We start from the raw sequence: 24431 nt of genomic DNA, 5'->3' as shown, positions 1-24431 counted from the left end.
CTATAAAATATTTCACTCAAAAACGATTACAAAAACTAGTAATTTTTAAATAAGTTACTTGCACTCTCTAGTCTATAATGTTTTTCTCAGACAAAATTTAATTAATGGTGAAAGCCATATCACCACTCAAAATCATAACTTTTATATAGAAAAACAGCTACACTTGTTTTTTTAAAAGGTTTCCTTAAAAATCAAATTCAGAAAAGTACATAACATTGAAAATCTTGCACTACCTCTCTTTCAGAACGTCGAAGTTGTTCCATTGACTTTCTAGTTGATTGTAATTCATTTATTAAACATTTACATTCTTCTTCTAATCGATTACGATTATCACTATCCTCGTTTGTTTGTAATTCCATTTTTTCTGTTAACTCAGCAATTTTAGTTGCTTGACTTTGACGTATACATTCTAGTTCTTTGTTTTGTTTAGTTAGCTCACCTAGTTGTTCTTCATATTTAACTACATTAATCTAAATAAATGTAATTTGGAAATAGAAAAGTAAATGTTTAAAAAGAGCGCCGTTTGTTTTAAAATCTTGCCGATTCATTTTAACTTATACTAATTTAAATTTTAAAAAGAACACTTAAAATTTATAAGGCAGTAGACAAACATGTTTTTATACCTTTATCTCAAAAAATATTTGTTCCTTCTAAATAAGCATTTTCGAAATAAAGGGAACATTAATTAACTTAGAAGTCTTCAAAATTAATCTTGTAGTGCCGTGCTTCGTTAATCATTCACCTTGATAACCGTTATAATACCAATCTTAACGGTGCATAAAATCAGAAGGTAAAGAGAAGCAGCAACTACAGTTTATTGTCAAATAACTCAGGCCAGAAAGCTACCAACACCTGAGCGAATATCAGCGAGTGAGTGAGCAGCAAGCGAGTAGCAAGCAATTACATAGGCAATTTATAGTCAAATTTAATAAGGGCGCAGCAAAACAAAACAAAAGCTGATAAAAGGATTTGCGTTCATATATATATGGGGTGGAGTATGAGTCATCGAACGATACTTAAGCAACCGACAATTTGGCGATTAACATAAAAATCACGGCGATTTTTTAAATTTTTTTAGTAAATTTTTTTTTCACACCCTTAAATTTCGAATCAATGGGTGGTAGGGGATCATAAGTGCCGTGAAATTAATGTCAACCCATTTTGGCTAGAGTGTCATGTGCTCTAGTGGTCATACAGTACAAAGAATATGCAAATTGTTATTATCCAAATAACGATGTCTGTTAAGTAAGTTAATAAAAAGCGCTTAACCAAAGTTAACCACAATCGAAATTGATTGAAGGATGGTTGCTATAATCTAACCTACAAAAGTATTCACAATTCAACATGTTATACATATTCTACTAACCAATACTACTAAAGATAATAGATAAAATTATGTTGGATAACATTAGTATTCATGATTTTGCGTACACACTTATGAAAATAGATGAACTGTTAACATTTATATTCTCAGTTATCACGACTGTCAATACAATTTTATTTTCCATAATCTGTTTACTTTCATCAATCAAGTAGGGAATATGTTTACTGTAGACTGTTTCTTTGATTAGAGATGACTTTGACAGTAATTGAAAATATTCAATTTGGCGAAATCTAGCTAATAAACTAGAGGAAAATCTGCTATTACCATTTCACTATTAGTTTAAAATATATATTTAAACAAATTGCAAATGGTGAATAACGATGATAGAATGAAATAGTTTATAGGAATATACCATTACAGCATATTGGGAAATGAAACTTAAATGTCGAAAACAAAACAGGAAGTTTTTAAGACATACACATACATACATACATACATACACACATACACTACATAAACACACATATTGTGAATTTCAACTATTAATGATAAGTTATGTAAGTGTAGTTTAATCAGTGTTAATTAAAACGATGTTTCGAACTTGGAACACCTAAAAATGGAACGAAAATCAGTCACTGAAGTAACCACGTGTATTATTCACTATATACCTAATAAAACATTGAGACATAACCTTTGAAACTGATGTTCACTATGAAATTCTAAATATCGGAAATTTTCTTTAAATTTTTTAAGAAAAGATTATTTGGTTTAACTTGTATATACGTAATGTATGGCATAAATTTAGGACTGAAGTAGCTAATACTGTATTTTGTTTTCTATATTTAATCTAAAATTCCCATTTCATCACTCACTAATTAACACTGACATTAAACAAAATGTCAAAGAAATGTTATTTTAAGAAAACAATGGATTAACATTCTACAAGCTAAAAACTTTTTACCTACATAGTCATAAGGACTGAAGTATGAATGAATATGTGAAGTAATGCAACTAGTTTTTGAAAATCAATCCCTTGATTGCTGAGGTAACTAATCATAGTAACCATAAAAAAGTAAAATCCTGCCAAGCAACAAAATTATTCTTCACAAGGCAGCTACAGTTAGCCTAGTGGACATTAATAAATAATGCAAAACGGCTATCAACTAGCTTGTATGAGAAATAGCAGAAATTTACAAATACACCCAATTAATTGATACAGATTATATCAACAATTTACATAATATTTTTAGTGAAATAGTTAACGCATTGATGGTGATAGACAACAAAATCAAAAACAAAATAATATTTTCAATCAACTACTTACTTTAGCATCACTAAAATCTAATAGTTCCGCTTTTAAACGAGTTAACTCATCTTTTAATCTAGATACTTCCAATTCTGATCGTCTAGCATTGATAGCTGATTTTTCTGCTGCAATTTTATTTGCATGGGCTTTCATTTCAGTTTCAGTTATGCCAGATAATTGATCTTCTAATTTACTAGCTTTCTCTTTCCATAAACCTAATTGTATTTCTCTACTTGCTAGTTGATCTTGTAATCTTTTCACTTTACGATTTAAACCATTTATGCGATCAGCATTAGCTTGAACATCACTTAACATAGTGTATTCACCACTCATTATTTGTCCAATTCTTGCTGTATATAAAATATTGAAAACCAATGAAAGTGATTAACTGAATATCCCTTTAACAGACTATCTGAAAATTGTTGATCAACTTTTGAAAAAAGCAACCGTTAACGGTAGTTAAAGGTATTTTAAGCGCTTGATTATTCGCAAAATATTATTATTCCTCATAAACTTATATTAGTGTGAGAAGTACCTTTAGATTAGAGTGCTTATACCAGTAATTATCTGTATTTCATTGTGAATGATGTATAAAACTACAACATTTGAAGATTTTTGGTTTGTCTTTCGTTGTTCATGTTTTTATTGTGATTAAGGAAATCATTCTTTGATAAGAAAATGTTACAGCATGCTATTTTTCCAATTCATAACTGCTTTGATCTTTTACAGTACAATTATTTAAGTTTATATTCCAACCATTCAGAGGAGTATAGATGTTCTAAACAAACGATTTCCATATTTCATTCAACTCGATAATTATTGATATTGATACTCTGTATTTCATTGAAATATGTTAAAATAAAAGATTATTGTATAACCTGCTGTTCAACAAATCAGGAGTAAAGTTCTTGGTTCAGAAATAATAAAAAAAAAGATTTCGGGTACTTTAAACAACTTTTGAGTATACTTATAGGATGACCGACCCTTTGCAACACACAGGAAACCATATATTTATAACTGGGTACTGCTGATTTAATGTACAATTAGCATATGGACTATTTCAAAACATGTTAGGTTCTATATATAATAAAAAAACACAACAGTTAATACATCATTTACTTATTCTCGTTTTTGATATACAACATATATGTACAATAAATGGGTTCTCGCCTCCATTAGGAATATGGATTGCCTATGAACTCCTAATAAATCTTTTATATTGATAATGATTAGAATGAAACGTCTATAAAGAAATTTCTTCAAAGTTCTTCCAAAAGCCCAATAGTCAGTTTCAACATTATTAACACTATGTGTTGAGATAAGTTTAAAATTCCCAAGAGACATCTGTTTCATTATAATTTTATTCATTTTATAGCGTGTGAATGAGTTTGTGCCCTGTTTGATATATGAACGTGCTGATTCCCGCCAATGAGAGAAGAGCGAATTATCGATTGGAGCAATGATTACACAAAAGCCGTACGAGCAGTCTTGATTACTTGTCAGTCCTGCTTTCTGCCTAGCTCAGCCAGTTAAGTCCAGAACACCAATAACAGCCTCTGCGATATAAATCATTATTCACAAACATACTGGGTTTATATACCAATCAAACAGACCACATCGTAACATAAAATAGAAAATAACATTTGTACAAGGTTTGGCCAAATGTGGCTGTGAATAGGGGCAAAGTAATCACTAGACTGATGATAACTCAAGAATGGTATAATAATAGTTCAAAGGTCAAAATAAAGCTAATGGCACAACTATTATACAATAGGAAATATGCATATTAAATTGGTCCATAAATAGTCCTAAAAAGTTACCATTCACCATTCTCTTCGGGATACAACAATTCACAATTAACTTACTCAAAAGGACTTCTTGTAATTCATCAAATCTCATTCCTGAAGCAACTTTTTCATCGATCCTTACTTTTGCTGCAAGTTTACAGAGATACGAGAAAATCTGTCAACATATAAGGATAAAAATGTTATATTATTGATCAGAACGTTAAAAATTTGACACGCTAGACAATTTTAGTGCAATTACAAAAAAAGAAGATCCAGTGATTAATAAAGAATGGTTATCTCTTCTTTATTATTCAAAACACAGTACAGATAATTATGTTTCATTAGTATTTCTAACAGTTACTCCAGTTTTCAAGACATTAACTATTTAAAAGCATATGAATGATGTTTACGAAATTTGAACAGTGAGATGCCTAAGCTAAGATTGCGCCCTCCAGGACAAAGTCAGAAAGTAAATGGGTACATCAAATATTCAGGCAATAACTTAACTGTAAATAATACTATAAATTAATGAATATTTCAGAGATTTCATATACAAGCAGTAACAAATAGCGAAAATGAATCAGGCTTTATCGTTCAAAACAAAAAAGTTTTCAAAATAAATGAATCTCAGTAAGTAATAGATGTAGTATAGGTGGAAATGATATTAAAACTAAGAAAACGGGTGAAAACGCAGAATAAAAGTATAATTATTTAGTAATAGTAGTTAATTGTGATAGGTGAACAACATTCTTTACAGGCTCTAAAATTGATTGAATATAATATAGACTAATGTATTTCAATCAATAATTTAGTGTAGTGCACAAAAGTAGTAGCCATATGAAAATGTGAAAAACGCAACATTTTAATTATATTTTTGTAAGTAACGAAAACATTTCTATAAATAAAACATATTAGAGTCTCAGTGCACTCTATTTAGAGGTTCTGTTGTTTCAACACAAACCTACAATGCATATTAATGTAGAACCAGACATACACGTCCAATTTTTCAAGCTCCCACAACTCTCCTCAGTAAAGTGAGTGATAATTAACACAATGAAGTGCGAAGAATTTTAAAAACTATATCAGTGGTAGTGGATAATTTGACATTATGCAGTAGTGTTTGAATCTAACTTATTGGAATCCACTAGATTTTCAATTTATTTTAATTTTTCAAGTCAAAACGTGATAGTATACTATTGCATGAAAAGATATCACTGAATTACAAAATTTAACGGAAGATTAAAAAAGTGGATGCATCCACGCTATTGTGACCTATTTTGAACCATATGACTTGAGGTCTTCAATCTTAGATTTCGGTAATCTTGTGAGCCGAGACTATATCACGTCAAGGTTAACATCACTATTTAATGAATTCATTGGCAGATAGAATTTTTTAGACTAATCCTCTCCTGTCAGTTTTTCAACCCGTTGTTATACTTTAAAACACAGCAGACTGACAAGAGCGGTGATTAAACACATGAAACACTTTCAGCTGCCTTAATTATTCAAAATTCCAATATGATTACACTTATCTTTACTCATTATTTAACTGATTATTATTTTACGTGAATTTCTAGAGCTTAATGAATATTCAAAAGTACACAAGCCAGTTGATGATTCGTTTAAATCTTGAAATAGTACTGAAGACTTTTATATTTTTGATTAAGTTATCTAAGCTGTTGACCTGTAACGAACATTTCTGGAGCTTACTCGGGGAGAATTCAGTTGAAAATTATCTTCGTTGAATGAACTAGTTGTGTCAATCAAATGCTTACAAGAAAGCAAACTAGATAGTGATATCTGTCGGAACCATAACAAACTAGCAGCTTTCTTTTCAGACTAAAAAGTACTAGACTTAAGTTACTCATCAAACCTAGGGTTTTAAAGAGAATATATCGGCCACGAGCTTTTGACATGACTAGAACATTGTTAAGCGTTAGTTCAATAGCTATTATTCATTTTTGATATAAATTTAAAAAAAAAATTCGAATTGGATAGCATCATTTTGTGTACAGATTACTTGATTTCACCAACTGGTTTTGTTTAGTAAGTATTACTTATTACTCGTAAGTAGCCAAAAAATAATCAATATTTGTTTTTTCTACAACGTATCAGTGCTATACATGGATACTTACTTTTAATTTATCTGAGCGTTGTTCTTGTTTTACCATATCAGAATTGATCAAATCTGTTTCTAGACGTCTAATCTGTTCACGCAGATCAAAACATTCATGTTCCGTTTTCTCTAACATACGTTCCATTTCGTGTTTAGAAGCTTGTGAATGATCTAAACGTCTTAATGTATCTGATAAACGAATTTCAAGTCTTGAATATAACTAGATGAAGGATAAAAATAATAATTCATAAATTAAAACAACTAGTTAATCAGCAAAGTTGTTTAAAAGTAACAGACTTAATATGATGAGTTATCACGAAATGAGCCTTACAAATAGAAAACATAGTGTTGTGATGGAAAAAGTCAAATACTAATAATATAAACGGTTCAGATAAGACGCATCATCGAGGGAGATTTTATTTTGACCAAAGTATAGTTTATGTTTAATACGGAAGGCAAAAACAATTGCAAAATTATGGCCACTGATTCCATATCTAGGCTATAACCTGTAGAATTGCCAGACATATGAGATAGATAGTTATTATGAATGGAATTTGTGGTTGACTGATGATTTAACACTGTTATTCTATTGCTAACTGTTCAAAATTGACTATCATACTGTTTTGATGACTATTTTCAGTATCAATAAACAATAATCTCTATGACCACAGCTTGAATGTCATACATTAAGCATGGTGAAGCTATCGAAACCAACGTTCTAGGATGATTTTATTCGCTGTATACAGGTCTCTATCACGTCCAAATATAAGCTTCCAGATTTTAACATAAATGATGTATTGTTTTCGATTATTATAAACAGTACTACAGAGGAAGATAAATCAATATACGTCAATCTCAAATATGGATACAATCTTTGCCTTGCCTGAGCTACTGAAGAAAATCTTAATCACTTGAATGAAAACACAAACCGTACGAGAAGTCCTAATATTAAATAATAATGTTTACAACCCGCTCAAAATCTATCATTCATCAAACTGACCTGAAATGTAAACAGATAAACATTGGGATTTAAATAAGCAAGAAAGTCAGTTCACTGGTATATCTCAGTTTCATCAGTAAGCTTGTAATGAGTTGTCATACAACCTTCAGGCATTGTGTAAATTTGATAAACTCTATCTCTGATAAAATACGTTTAATACCTTGTCTTGTGAATAATACCACTTGGTTGAAATTTGATTGTTCTTACTGAAGTGTGGGTCTTTGTGACTAGTCTCTAGAATTCATCTCGAAGATATATATATATATATATATATATATATATACCATGATGGCGTTTTTGATATGTAATTTATATGGTGTGTATGACTCATGCTTTTAGCTGATCTCTTTCACTTCAAATCTGCTTCATATATTAAACCACTTACTCACCTTAAGATAACAATTGGTGTCATATATATTCTCACATGAAAGTGTAATTGACAACATTTCGACCAAGCTATTTTTACTAGCTGTAGACGTTTCTTTCAAATACCACTTCTACAAAAGTATTATCAATCAATTGAATTGGGAGGATTTTTAGAACCTCCACAGAAAAATTATGCCATTTTACGACTGCATTCTCTTTTTGTAGTTCCAGGCTATCCTGATTAAAGGTATTGGTAAACATTCAGCTAACCAATTGGTGTTAAACCTGTAAAGAGGAAATCTGGTATTTCATATACTACATAGAAATCCTCAGGGATTACAAGGGTAAACTTGGGGAACACCTATTTGATACCATAAATGTTATTATAAAGAAAATTTGGCTTCACATTAAAACCCATTTTCTGAACGAGTCAATGATCAGGGTGAAGTTGAGTTTGTTAATTTGTTCTAAGAAGTCCATTTGAACTTCTGATAATGGTTTAACTCCACTTTTACTATTTGACATGGATAAACTTAAAACATTGCACTGTGTTCTGGTATGGCGGAAACGAAATAGGCCCGATATTCTACCTTGAAAACCATATTGACCGCTTGTTTATCTTTTAAGACGGTCAAATCAAACACTTGATACAAATAACTTACATCTTTTTGTTCTTGTAATTCACTCATAAACTTTCTAATACTTTCTTTGATAGATATTTCAGTTGGATTACATTGGAAATTATTGTACGACAGCAATGAAGCCAATGAATTCCTAATTGAAGATTACATATACTGTGTTAATGAATTGATTTAAAACTATTATAAATTATAAATTCAGGTTTATACATACAATTATATTCGATTTATAAATATTTTTACGGTAAATAAGTGTCTGTAGTTTCCGATTGTAAGCATTTCAGAGCAACAGATACCAGAGTGAACATCAACACGGAAACAAATACATCCAAATACGCATTCTGCACTAAAATTCTGGTCATAGCCCAAATATACAAAAAATTGTCTGTTCACTTTATATGGTATTTAAAAGAATTATGATATGGCATTATATTGGCAAGGAATATAACACTGTATTAGAAACGCTAACTATTCACTGTAGTGGACGACAGTGCTGATGTTTCAAAAGAAAATATATAAGGATAATAGTCCAATGACAATTATCTATTTTTTTTGGTTTACTACATTTTAAGCCATAGAATTTTATACGCTTCACTAATCATAGATATACTGCAGGTAAGTGTTTTGTACTAGTTTGAAGCATTTTTCAATAGTAGAGTATTACATCAATGTCTTACAGAACTGATCCTACGAACGTAAAATTTTGACTACCAGCATGATACAATTTAACATAAAGATCAAAACATGTTCATCATCACATTCTGGTTCTCAGCGATTCTCCAACTTGATATCAGTATATGATAAAAAAAACTGTAAATATTGTTTACTTCTTGATGTTAAACGACTTATTCTAAAAACCATAATTACAGTAAAAATTCAATTAGTATTGTTTGTTTGAATCTTCCCATTGATGTTTAGGACTGCAACTGATCAGTCTCTAATTGGCATATGTGCATACTGTGCTTATTGCCTCGATATAGCCTTGATTCACAAGCATTGTAAGCAAAGATAGATAGTGGCTAGCAGTGAGATCCAGGACGCGCTTTTCGTCCTACTTGGGACTCGTCGTCTGGATGTGCCTGCATCTCAGAGTTGGTGTTCACTCCGGGACTCGAACCCAGTACCTTCCACCTCAAACGCCAAATATCAATAAAAGTCAATCAAATATTCTTTTTAAAAACACAAAAAATTAACCATTAATACATAAAAGATTAACAAACCGAAATAATAAATTATCTTCTTCATATTTATTTTGATTACTCCAATGATTTTTCTCATTTTTACTGATTGTATCTTGTAATTGTTTATCTAATTCTCTTATATGTAATTGTGAATCAATTAATTCTTTATTCAATACACGATTTCGTTCTTCTAGAGCTTTTTCATTACATCGAATATATTCTAATTCCTATTGAAATTATATTTGAATGAAGAAAAATATAATCCATTGGTTAGTCATTGAATAGTGAGGAATTAATGTCATATTTTCTAATCTTTTAATGTCGATCAGATTCTATCCGTTAAGTTACTGTATGGTTATTGGTCATAGTGACTTGACATTACCTAGATCATCTGAGTTATTGAGTGTCTATATATATAGTCATCAGAAAACCTTACACCTACTTTTTGTGCTATTCAGCGCTCACTAGCGAGGTGTGCCAGAAATTTGGAAAACAGATTTTGGGATATCTTAAGTATCTTAAATTAAAAGTTACTAATCTTACCATTCAGTTAAGATATAAAATGAATGAAATCTTTCTAGTAGTAGAATGTTATTATTCCGACTGAAAGTCTTCTGCATTACTTTTACACGAGTAAAAATTTGATTAATTTTTTGACTGCTTATACTCTTACTACTTCTACCACTATGGAATTTGAATCGACAACTGCATCTCTGTGCTAATGTGGTATGGCGACTCGAACTGATGTACGTACGTACGAAGTTCTACTTTGTGACTGACTGACTATTATTATTATTATTCCTCGGCAATAACAACAAACATTTTATTTAAATTGAAAAATTAATACCTGATTTAGTTTTCTGTTTTCTTGTTCATAACGATCATTCTTAGTTAATAATTCACCTAAACGATTCATGCTACTTTTTTGATCGGCATTTTCATTTTCATGTTGTTTTAAACGATCCAATAAATCTTTAATACGTCCTTTATTTTTTAAATTTTCATTGACGACATCTTTAGCCTATTTATTTAAAAGAAAACGGATTAAAATAAAGAGGATACAACAAAATGAAATAAATAAATAAAATTACTGTATGGAAGTTAAATGGTATTGACGTTTTAACATTATTTTTAATTTTACAAATAAAAAGTGCTATTTAAGCTGTGATATTCCAGAACTAATATAGAAAATCTGTCTAAGCAATACATTTGCTTAGAGCTACATATAGATTTGATCACCATTCTTTGTTACCAGTAACTTTCAGACAGTATCAGCTCTTCATGATAACGGTATTCAAGTATTACCGAGACTAAACACTGTTAAGACACAATAGTTAGAATGAAAGCGAAATGTTAGTAAAAAAAGGTTGTTAAGTTTGTGAGAATATATTTAAACTACTTAATAGTAGTATGCTTCCGATAGTATTTCTAAGCAGTCTACTACGTCCAAAGATTATGTGAACAAGGGATGTTGTAAAAAATATACTTCACAAATAGGGTTTGTCTAAGATTTTTTGTATATGTTATGACGAAATAGGCGACGGACATTAAACATGACTTGAGAAACGACAAGTGACACTCTTTGTTCATTCTCAGTCACTTTAGTCTACAAATGTTCCTCATCAACCTATCTAACATCTTAAACTAAAACCGTACTTCTAGGAACAGTTTTAATCGATGGTTTCTAAACATCCAACACATATCTATCGAGTGCCTTTGATCAAATACTGTCAGTCTATTTCGTTTATTAAACCACAAAGAGTATAAGAAACATTCCAAGAGAGAGTACTATAACGTACATCCGTCTTTTGGTAGACAGAAAGCTATATAACTGGCGCCTTGTCTGGTGCAAGTTATTAAACGTCAAGTAGATTTCTAATGAACAAAATACCACTTCTAGGAGCATAATAATGACAAAAGTGAGCGAAACTTGGGAGAAAGGCTATTTTTGATGGACTACATGTGACATACTCAAAATATTTGACGGCTGACCACTACCTCCGACACAGCTAATAGTATTCGACCAAAGCGCATCCGTTAATCCTAATTACATCTTTGTTACACTAGTCAGACACTGCCACAAAAACTCTTAACTGACGGAGTTAACTATCTCATTCACAATGTTTACACAAGCTTTTAAGTAGTTTTTCAAACACTATCAGTTTACGGTACAAAATACTTTCATTCGATACAGTGTCCATTTTAAAAAGGCAGCTACATGACTAAATATGAATGTCTTATGCACTAAAAAATAATCTCTTTTCCTGAACTACACTTTTTGTAACTAATTCTAGTTTAAATAAGGTACAATATGAGTGGTAAAGTTGGCAAAAATAAAATTCAACCTCATAACTATTAGATTAATTAAAAAACAAAATAACTAGAGAAAATTTACTTTACTTATTAAATCTTCTAAATTTTTTTCATTTTTCCAATCAATCATTAAATGTTCATCATTTTTTAAAAATGTATCAAATATATGAATCATTTTTGTAATGAAATTTTCTAAACATTTCTCATTTTGTACAAGTTGATAATCAGATTTTTCTTTCTCTTCTATTTGTTTACTAAAAAAAATTCATAAATAAATTGCTTAATCCCAACAGGTAAACTAACTAGACTAAATGGTCTAGCAAGTAGTCGACCAACCAAAGTTTATATCATTTGTGTAAATCATTTAAGTTGAGTAATGTAGATTTGAAACATTTTAATCTATTCACACTTCTATATATGTGAGTCAATTGAACCTAGACCACCATGGAAAACCTGGAAGCACTGGACGGCCGTTTCGTCCTGTTATGGGACTCCTCAGCGATGTGCATCCACGATCCCGCACTCGCGAGATTCGAACCCAGGAGAAGCAGTGACTAGTGGAGTTCAAACTACGTCAGTTGTGAGATATTAACTCACTGAAGACAATTGGTGAACGGTTGCTCAACTTCGTGGATCAGTTGAAGTTAGACATTAACACCGTTGGATGCCGTCTCAGTGGTCTATCAGTTAAGTGCTCTGGCGCGAGACTGGGAGGTCCTGGGTTCAAATCTCGCTCGCGAGGCGGGATCGTGGATGCGCACTGCTGAGGAGTCCCACAATAAGACGAAACAGCCGTCCAGTGCTTCAGGTTTTCCATGGTGGTCTAGCTTCAATCGACTCATGAATTCAACTATAAAATTACTAAAATCTCCACAAAACCCCTTCTGGTAATAACCTGAATAATAGTTCGCTTACATGTCAAATTGATCAACCCAAAATAGCTAACCATTATACCTGCTGTAATTTTAGATTGGTTAAGACTATATTAAAAAAAAAATTATTTAGCACTCCTAGAATATGTATTATTATAATATTTCTGAAATTCCAAAAAAACAATATTTCAGTGGTAAAACGGTTTTGTTGGCTGTTCACTGTATATAACACAGCCTGTTTGTTGTCATTTTAACAGAACACTCCGTCACATCCTTTTTTGTTCTTTGCAGCAATAAGCAATTATTTTATTATTTTCTTCAATTTCTTTTATTAGTTCTACATCCTGCAACTATCAGCCTCGACTCGTTATCTAAAAAAATTAACTGATAATTAAACATAGAAGAAATATAACTAAAATGTGTTCAATATTCATTGTTTAAAAGAACTCACCGTTTAAATAAAACTTTCATAAAAGCTTTTATTTAACTAAACAAATTTATAACTTACTTTAAACGCTTCTTTAGTTCTTCTATCTTATCTTGTTCAATTTTCAATAATTGATTTGATTCATTCAATTTTTTATTACATATTTCATATTCAGTAATTTTTGTATTCATACTTGTTGTATAATCATTTAATTGTTTTTTTAATCTTTCATTTTCAGATATTACTTCATTGTTTTTATTTGTTAATTTACTAATATCTGTTTCCGCATTAGTTAACAGGGTTGATTTTGCTTTTAATTCACTTTCTTGACTTAATGTCTGTAAATTTAAAAATAAAATGTATGATATTTATATAAGAACTTTCGTCTAAATTAGAGTGAATAATTTCAAAGTCACAATTGACTGATCACTGGGTGGTGATCAATGTCATGTGTGTCAAGTCCTTCTTAGTGCTGATCGAATTCTATCGATCAAGTTGCAATGTGACCACTAGTCTAGGTGGCTCAACACTCCTTACACTATGTTGAGATAAGATGGTGGTTGGAGGTAGTCAACAGGAAACGCTGGACCCGAGTCTCGTGCTACTTAGCACTCGTCAGCACATCTCAGTCCTACAGGTCGCGGCCCGAATAGCTCAATGGTAACGTCTCTGACTGTGAGGCTGAGTGACACGAGATAGAATCCGTGTTATAATTGTATTTTTGCTATATAAACGACCCAGCTATTCCTGCTGCTTAGTATTCTTATACGATGACACTCGACAAGACCCCAAAACCAGAACACTTTGAACAGGAATGAAATTGTATTCAAAATAATAATGATAAGTGAACAGCAATCACTGATTTGAATAACGTTCATATATTTATAGTATATACATAAGAAGCTTATAGATTTTTCTCCAATAATATGCCCGGGCTGATCGGTTTAGAATTAGCCAATCAGCGCGCAGCAACACCATCATGCATAAAACATGCTTTAATCCAATCTATGTCCCACTAACACCTCCCCCTTGAGCAGATTCGTAGGATCTGGTGCTAGGGTCCAACTGCAACCGAGTGACTGGCCTGCGCTTTCGATCTGTCCATCGTCTAGGCAATAAGGAAGTTGTGTCACTCTTTGCTTGCACAGAAACTGACTTGTCTGTTCCGGGCGTTTTGATTTCAAAGGTGTCTAGCAGAACGTCAAGAGGTATTCGATGTCGATTCTCGCTGCTGGCTATCGAAGTTGCTTTCAGTTGATTAGCATGACGTATCCAAACTTCTGAGCCAACTGACACCTCACAAACCACATTCCGTTTCTTTCTCACGATCCGACCAGCTGTCCACGTAGGATGTTTACCACGATAGTCTATAGCAAGTACTTTTTGACCCACCGTGAACAATCGTCTTTGTGCCCCATGGTGTCGATTGAACTGCTTCTCCATCGATAAGTTTCGTTGGTTTTCACGAGCTGGCGTCGGACGGATGACATCGAAATGTGTCCTTATTTTTCTGCCAAGTAACGCTTCCGCTGGAGAGACCCCATTTGTTGTTTGAGGGTTCGGTGTAGAACGGTAGATAAACAGGAACCTCTCTAAGATCTCGTCGGTGGTACCTTCCCCTCTTGATTTTTTTAGGGCATTTTTGAACGTACCAACAAAGCGTTCTACCTGGCCATTCGATTGTGGATGGAATGGAGGTGTTCGGATGTGCCTGATTCCGTTCTGCTGACAAAATTCTGAAAAGATAGATGATGTAAATTGTGTGCCGTTGTCGCTGACTACTTGTTCTGGAACCCCGAAACGACTGAATAATTGACGTAGCTTTTTGACTGTGCAGCTTGCAGTTGGATGTTCCATGATGAAGATTTCCGGCCACTTGCTGTATGCGTCCACTACCAGAAGGTAAGTTTGTCCATGGAATGGACCAGCGAAGTCTAAATGTATACGCTGCCACGGTGACTGTGGTATCGGCCATGATTGCAACTCTGCTTTTCGTGGTGCTTTTGCTGCCAATGCACATTTTGTACACGAACGGGATAGCTGCTCGAGTTGGGTATCTAATTGTGGCCAGTATACATAACTTCGTGCTAGAGCTTTCATGCGGTTTATTCCGGGATGTCCTGCATGTAGCTGTTCGAGGACTGCCGGTTGCAACTTCTTTGGGATTATGACACGTTCAGCAAACATGAGACAATCGTCGATGATTGAAAGAGATAATCTGCGCTGATAAAACTGCTGAAGCTCTGTTGAACTGATCTTTGAGGGCCACCCTTCTAGGTGGAACTTTCTGACTTCTTGTAGAACGGGGTCTCGAAGAGTCTCTTTTCTGACTTCATCTGACGACACTGGAGTGTTTCGGATTGCCGCTGCCACTACACTCCGTATTTCTGGATCAACTGATATCGAGGCAATGATCATGTCCTCCGGTCCAGGATGCTGAACTCCAATAAGTCGTGAGAGGGCATCGGCTTGACCGATAGTATTGGTCGACTGATACCGTATGTTAAAGTCGTAGCTCAAAAGCATTATTACCCAGCGCTGTAGTCTGTTAGCTGTGTAGACAGGAATCCCTTTCTTTGAACCGAATATTGCAATCAGTGGTTTGTGGTCTGTCAACAGAGTGAACTTACGGCCGTAAAGCATTTTATGAAATCTTTTGACAGCAAAAATGATTGCCAGAGCTTCCTTTTCGATTTGACTGTAGTTGCGTTCGGCTGGGGTAAGTGGTCTGGCAGCATGGGCAATTGTCTTCTCTGTTTTATCTGGAAACACGTGTGATATAACTGCTCCAACTCCGTGACTAGATGCATCAGATGCGACAACAATTTCCAAGCTGGGATCGAAGTGTGTCAAGAGAAGCTTTGAGCTGAGCATTGACTTGACTTTGTCAAAGGATGCTTGACATTCTGCTGACCACTGCCAAGGTTTATCTTTCGATAGTAATTCATTCAGAGGGCCTCTCACTCGATGCATTTCAGGCAAAAATGTGCTGTAGTGACTAACTAATCCTAAGAATGACCTTAATGAAGGGACGTCAGTTGGTACGGGCATTTTCTGAATGGCTTCTATATTGGCAGGGTCTGGTCGTCGGCCGTTCTTATCTAGGATGAAACCAAGGTATTTGATCGAATGCATGAAGAAGATACACTTCTCTTCACGTAGTTGGAAACCATATTCCAACACTCGGTTGAGAACTTGGTGTAGACGATCGGAAAGTTCACTGTTATTGGAACCCATAACTATGATGTCATCTAGATAAGCTGCTGCACCCGGTATGCCAGTTAGCATTGTATCCATTATTTGCTGAAAGATGGCAGGTGCGGTCTTGATGCCGAATGGTAGGCGGGTGTGTTGAAATAACCCTCGATGAGTGTTGATAGTCAGAAGCTCTCTACTATCGTCATCTACCTCTATTTGCAGATAGGCATCCGAAAAGTCTATTTTCGCGAAACATGTACCACCATTTAGTTTAGCAAACAGGTCTTCAGGAACAGGTAATGGATATTGATATTCATCCAATGCAGCATTTAAACCCGTTGAGAAATCAGAACATATGCGGATAGTTCCATTGGGCTTTCTAATCACTACAATCGGCGCGGCCCATGCAGAGTAATTAACCGGTTGGATAACACCAGCTTGCTGCAAACGATTAAGTTCCTGATCGACTAATTCAAGAGCAGCATATGGCACAGGACGTCTCGGGCGAAAAATCGGTTTGACATCTGCTTTCAGGGGTAAATGAGCTTTCACTTTAGTGCAGTGACCAAGGCTATTCTGGAAGACAGCGGCGAATTTTCTCTTCAGATTTTCTAGGACTTTTTCACCTGTCTTTTTTGCATATGAAGTGGTGTCTAATGATGGACACGACACGTTACAAACTCTGTTGATGGGTATATCCATTAATCCAAGCTTTTCTAACATATCTAGACCAAGTAGATCAAGGTTTGGTCGTTCTGTTAGATAACATACCCCTTTACAGTTATTTCCATTGAAGGAAAATTCACATTGTAATTCGTCAACTAGTTTCAGTACGCCTCCAGATGCATTTTTAGCCGTTTTCTTCGATGGCTTCATTGGAGGCTTTCCCAGCAAGTTATACGTCTCTCTAGACACTAGAGTAATATCGGATGCTGTGTCAATTTGGAGACGAACCGCTATACCATTAATCTGGATCGTAACATACTTTCTCCGAATGTCATAGCCTGTTTGAAAAGCTGCTACCAGAGAAAGAGATTTAGACTCAGCTGATTTCACCACACGTGAAAGACGTTTATACTTCTTCTTGGGCTGGGACGTACGATTCGGTGGACAATGGCCTTCTTTATGTCCACGTCTGTTGCACACCTGACATTTATGCATCTTAAATGGACAGAACCGTACATAATGCCAATCGCCGCATAACCAACAGGCATTCGTTGGTTTGTTATGAGTTTTATTGGGCTTCTGACTTTTTAACCTAGTCATAGCATTTACACTACTGCAGGTTAAATTAGAATTTACCTGTTCAATTAACTGATTGTCGTGTCTGATGTTCTGTAGCCGCTTACACTCATCTGTTAACGTTCTGAGTGTGATGTTAGGATCTTGATCCAAACGAGTTAGAAGTCTGGTTCTAATCTCAGCGTCTTGTGGTGACTGGAGAGCTTTGATGAATATTAGGCATTTAAATTGATCTTCTGTCAACGAGCGTAACTTGAACCGTTCACACTCTCTGTTGACGACGTCTGCTAGAGCACCATATTCATCGGCTTCACGTTTCACCAAATTCAGACACTGATATCTAATACTAAACAATGAGGAAGATTCGCCGAATATCTCTGACAACTGCGTTACTGTCTCCTCGAAACTGAGCTCTCGAGGTAACTTTGGCAATATATGATCAGCATAACGTGCATGCTCATTGCTTCCCAACTTACGCATCAACAACCGAGTCTTCCATGCGTCATCTTTTTGACAGAATTCTATTCTAAATGTATCTTCCCAACGCTTGAACCACGTGAGAAAAGTATTTCCACTTTCGGGATCATATATGAATTCTGGGATGCTGCTGGCAACTGCATCACAAGAAGTACTTGAAACAGCATGTGAACTCGAGTTTTGGATGCTAAACTGTTTCATCAGAGTCTCCAACAACCGCATTTGTGCATCAAGTTGTGCTTGCTGTTGTTGTAGTATTCGGCTGAGCTGGTCATCTGATATAGGCATTTTGAATGAATTTTCCTTTTTCCTCGTCGCCACTGTTATAATTGTATTTTTGCTATATAAACGACCCAGCTATTCCTGCTGCTTAGTATTCTTATACGATGACACTCGACAAGACCCCAAAACCAGAACACTTTGAACAGGAATGAAATTGTATTCAAAATAATAATGATAAGTGAACAGCAATCACTGATTTGAATAACGTTCATATATTTATAGTATATACATAAGAAGCTTATAGATTTTTCTCCAATAATATGCCCGGGCTGATCGGTTTAGAATTAGCCAATCAGCGCGCAGCAACACCATCATGCATGAAACATGCTTTAATCCAATCTATGTCCCACTAACAATCCGTCAAGGAGCAGCAGTTCCCTCAAGATTACAGATACACCTTGCTAACGAGTGCCAAGTAGCACGAAACCCGAGTCCAGGGTTTCCTGTTGACCACCTCCAACCACTATCTTATAGTTTCACAGTATTTGAGCGCCGAGTGGATGTAAGACATTAAATAGGAATAATATATATTTGTAAAATCTCAGCGAATGAATTTGAAGGAAATTTAACGTTTCGCCTGGCAATCTGATCCAATCTTTTTCAAGGAAATATAATCAAACATCGAAATGTTCGATATTTCATTTTACATTGAAAACTGAGTGTTTTATTTATTTCTAAAGACTTAAAAAACCGCTTTTATAGTTGAATGTTAGAAATCACAGATAATATCAATCATAGTTATACCCGAGAGTATAGATAAATCAATCCCATATGATTCTCTGAATTATGAATATTGTGTACTAGTATTTCAGCTGATTTAACAGTTTGGAAAGTGGTAGTAGAGGAAGACCTTAACATTTTAACATTTTTTCATATACATTTTCATCAAATTACTGGAGCATAAGAAGTGATACTTCCTTTATCCGAAAAAACAACTTACCAATTTTGGTTAGATTCTGCTTGTTCTGTTGTAAAAGATTTTATTACAATTCTCGTTTATTAATTTGATTGTAACAATTACTTTAATTATCATGGCGTTGTTAAAAATCAGGTGACATTGAATAGATATCTCATCTCAGTTTGAAACATTTATCACTGAGTTAGTTGAGTTAACTTCTCAACTCTAGAATAACTACAAACAATGTAGAGTGACTGTCATCTTATAAAAGTACAAACAATAGTATCTGAGTTGTAACTGTTCAAATGATCATTATGAAAACAAATTTTCTGACAAAAGTATGTTTTATGCTTTAGAACTCACTTTTATTTTCTATATTTATAATGATAAGTTACCCAGCAGTATTTCTCTTATATTTGACTTAATATTCATTAGCAGACAAGTTGTACTGAATTAATTACCCTTGAACACGATTTCTTTTTAATGAACAAATAAATGCATTATTTTACTGGATATGTTTTAATAAGTACGGCCAGTTGATTTGATATTATAAACCGTCCCTCTATCTATGAATTCTCATTGATTGAAAAAAGTCGTAATATTCTGTTTTGTGATCAATTGTTACTCGGTTATATTATATCAGTTTATAGCATAACCAATCAAAATTTGATAGATCATTTCAGCAATCTAAGTTGTAGATATAATCCATAGTATGAAAATCACCTTTTTACAAAAAAAATCTGTTTCGTATACTTTATGCTCAACCATAAACTATACCATTGATAATTAAAAATAATTTACTTTTTCACATAATTGTTCAACCTTGCTTCGTAATGTTGCAAGTTCTTCACGTTTTATACTTGTCTGTTGATACTCTTCATGCTCTTTACTATTACTATTACCAGTAAGTTTCTGTTCAGTAGACTTAAATTGACCAATATCCATACTAATGGAATTAGAAAATTAACACAAATTAAAATATCAAATAATTAGTTACCTGGATAATTTTTGAATTAACTCATCTTTTTTGAGGATTTCATCTTCATACACTTTAATCTTTCCTTCTAACTAATAAATCAATAAGTAAAGAAATTGTTTTACCAATAAGATCTTATAATATTGAAACTATAAGTTTTAAACAGACAAAACCTTTTCGTTTTTCTTAGAATCATTTACCACAGTAATGCTACTTTAAGATTTTATAATTTAGAATATACACAATTACTCAATTACGCCTGTTAACCCCGGTCGAGGAGCATAGGCCACCCACGAGCATTCTCCATACAACGTTGTCCTGGACAATCCTTCCCATTTATTTACAGTTGTTATTCATCCTTTTCATCTCTGCTTCCAATTCTCAACGCAGTGGATTCTTTGGTCTAACACTTTTCCGTCTACTTTCAGGATTCCAAGTTAGTGCTTGCTTCATGATACAGTTCGATAATTTCCGTAATGTGCTTCCTATCCTCATCCAACGTCTTTGCCTAGTTTCCTCTTCACATGAAAACTGGTTTCTTCTCTCGCATAGTAGGCTATTGTTGATGGTTTCCAGACAATGGACATTCAGTATCCTGTATAAACAATTGTTTATAAATACTTATACTCTTTTGATGATAGTTGTGATAGTTCTTCATATTTCAGCTTAGTACAGTAGAGTTGGCTTGATGTTCGTATTGAATATTCTGATTTTCATATTGGCTTGCAGACAGTTGTTTTAGTTCCATATGTTCGTCAACTGTAGGAATGATGTCCTTACTTTGCCAATCCTCACCTTTACATTTACATCATATCTTCCACATTCATCGATGTTGCTGTCCGGGGATGTGAAACTTTCCACCTCTTCGAGCGCTTCTCCATCAAATGTAATTGGGTTGGTGTTCTCAGTGTTGCATTTCAGGATCTTGATTTTTCTATCGCATGTGTTGAGGCCTATCGATGCACAAGCTGGCGCTACACTAGTTGTCTTCATCTGTATTTGCTCATGTGCGTGGGGTACGAGAGCCAGGTCATCTGTGAAGTCCAAGTTGTCTGGTTGAATCCAAGCTGCACATTGCATTCCGTGCCTCCCGTCACGTGTGGAGGTCTTCATAATCCAGTCGACCACAAAAAAGAAGAGAAGGTGGGAGAGTAAGCTGTCTTGTGTGACTCGCTTGAAATGAGTCTGTCATCGGTCCTCCATGCATCCCCTTCTAGTGCAGTTCGTCGCATGGATTCCGTATGATATTGACGATCTTCACAGCTATTCACACCATAGTTTCGAAGGAAGTTAAATAAGGTTCTCTTGTTCACGCTGTCAATTGCTCTCTCATAGTCAAGTAATTGAATTCGTTGAGTTTGTCAGTGTTAAACTGCTGTAATGCCATTTCTCCAGTTGTCCATTGTTTCTTTAGCTTCAGCTTTGTCCTGGCAACCATCAGCTGATGGTGACCTCGGACTATGTCAGCTCCTCTCCTGGTTCATACGTCTTCCGCTGACCTTCTGAATTTTTAGTGGTGCAAATATGATAGATCTTGTTCTGTGTAGTGTGATCCGATGAAACCCATGTAGCTTTGTGTATGCATTTGCGTGGGAATATTATCCCGCCTATAATCAATTTGTTGAATGTACATTAATTTATAAATCCGTCACCATTCTCGTTCCTTTATCCCAGTCACTCGATGTCGTCCCATGATATCTTCATATCCAGTGTTTTCCATTACGACTTTGGCGTTTAGATCGCCCATCAGGATGGTCAGTTCCTTTCTTGAGCACTTCACTATGATCGATTGCAACCTCTCGTAAGACTGATCTTTTTGTCCTCAATGCTATCATTGGTGAGTGCATAACATTGGATAACATTCATTGTGGTTCCCTCCTTTTAGGAAATGCTTCAATTCCTATAACAGAGGTTTTGTCGTAGTGTCATCTGTAGAACTACTAAATAAAAGGGAAAGTCTAGACCTAAGAACACAAAGTCTAAACGAAAAGTGCTATGACATGCCATCGTACGAGCATACGCATATGTTTAGAGCACAACAGGCTCTTAAAAGATGGGAATATAAACCACATTTGTTCTCCATAAATAAACTAAACAATGCACTAGATTTCAATAAGAAACATGATGAATGTCACTTACGAACACGAAATAAAAAGAATATGATTAATATAAAAACACTCTTTGTAATTTTGTTGGCCTTAGTATTATTTTTAACCTATCTAGTACCAGTAGCTATCAGCAGTACTCACTTTCCAAATTAACACCAAACCATCTATTGGAATTAACCATCGATGACTGACTGTCTATAGCAGTTTATAAACAGCTTGCGAGGATAGGCAGGATTAGACAATCTAACACTGCTCTACGAACCACAAAATAAACTACTTAACAAGTTATTTTGTATATCCAAACCGATATTGCCGAGAACCGAACTGATCTTTGTTCGTCATTACTAAGTCTTGGATGAAAAGCGCCAACATAAAAATTATTTATCGAGTCATTACATCATATTTTAAGTGAGTTTCATTGCACCTTTGGCAATCCTATACTTTGGTTAACCAACTATTTGATGAAATAAAGTCTGAACAACTGTTCACTTGACTCATTGATGTACTAACTGATAGTTTGGTTTCTTGTATGGCTTCTTAGATGACGCAATGACATTTTTGAAGAGACGCCAGGTCAGTTATTTGTTATTGTTGTATATGAACAAAATATCGGGATGGCTACTTTGCATAACTGCGGACACAATTGATTGTTTGCCCCTGTATGAATAAGCAAGGGCTGATACTTCTCGACGTGAAAAAAACATCACTACAGGTAACAACTAATACACGCCGCGAAAAAATTCTACGGCAGATACAACTACAAATTTTAACACCTATAACAAAACTATGTCAAAATAAATTGAATTACAAATGAGTTATTTATCTGGTCAACAGACATCTCTGAACAAAGTGAACTAGTGTGTCGTTTATGTGAATTAGTCAATAATTAGATGCAAGTTTGCAACTGACTACATCAAATAGATTTAACTGCAATAACTAACAACATAAATTACTAAGTTGTATGTTGCTGCTTCCTAAAAATTGAGATCATTATCATCATATTGGAATGACCTCTTCTACATATAAAAAACATTTGCAGATTTACCACATTATCCTTTATCATTTAAACACTAAGAAGCTATGAATAATACCAGCTTATAGAGACAGAAAAAAAGTCGTTCAGTGACGTAAGTTACTATCTTTATTGAAATTGCAGAGTGAAAAGTCGAACACATACGCACATTGAAGCTTTTAACAGCTTTGCGATTTCCCAAAAACAGCTTTCAAAGTGATTAAAATATTCCCTGATATGTTTTTGGCATTCCGAAGTACGTTGGACGATTTTATACTTTCAAAGTTAAGTATGAGTGCATAACTATAAATTATTCTGACGAAATTCATCAACCGACTTTCCAAACAACAACAAAATAGCTGTGCCTGAGCTATAGATCATACTTACTTCCTTTATTTTTTCATTATTCTCCATTATCATTTAGAGTGTGCGCTATATAAACCCTCGTGTTTCCATGTTTCTAGTCACATAAACAAACTGGAAGTTGTGCGATTGTTTTTAATAGAATTTATTTTGTAAAAAACTAAGAACTTTTTAGTTTTGCATCTCACTGATAGAAATAAATTTAAGAGATCGTATTATTTACATACCTGTGTTGGCGAGATTCTCGCTTTTGATAACAGGTATATCTAAACTATCTAATTATCTTAAATGGGTAAAATCATTGTGATTGGAACACAAGTCGTTTTTGCTTGAGGCATTCCATGTCTTGTAGTATAGATCTGTAGTGGTATCGGATCATAACCACACGGTCTTCGAAGCTGAACACATAATTACTAAGACGATTCACTTTCATAATGTAACACTAAGAGAAGGTCAGCTATGTTGAACACAAGAAGATTTATTCATTCAGATGGCAGGGCTCAACCTTGCAGACGTGTTCATTATGTGTAACGTATTACCATTCA

At 34.1% G+C, this 24431-nt stretch overlaps 1 protein-coding gene across 1 annotated transcript; it reads right to left on the bottom strand.

The window, feature by feature from the left end:
• Positions 1-197: 197 nt before the first annotated feature.
• Smp_158330 (hypothetical protein) lies at positions 198-23937 on the bottom strand (the record flags this gene model as incomplete). Its single annotated transcript, XM_018793979.1, has 12 exons — positions 198-470; positions 2649-2980; positions 4496-4592; positions 6553-6753; positions 8562-8673; positions 9758-9945; positions 10566-10739; positions 12114-12285; positions 13412-13668; positions 20229-20373; positions 20425-20495; positions 23911-23937. 12 exons carry the CDS (start codon positions 23935-23937, stop codon positions 198-200), a joined length of 2049 nt encoding a protein of 682 aa, XP_018648437.1.
• Between the last annotated feature and the right edge of the window lie 494 nt (positions 23938-24431).

Source organism: Schistosoma mansoni, chromosome 1 (genome assembly GCF_000237925.1).
Source record: "Schistosoma mansoni strain Puerto Rico chromosome 1, complete genome".
NCBI lineage: Eukaryota > Metazoa > Platyhelminthes > Trematoda > Strigeidida > Schistosomatidae > Schistosoma > Schistosoma mansoni.
This window is presented reverse-complemented; position numbering and strand designations above follow the sequence as displayed.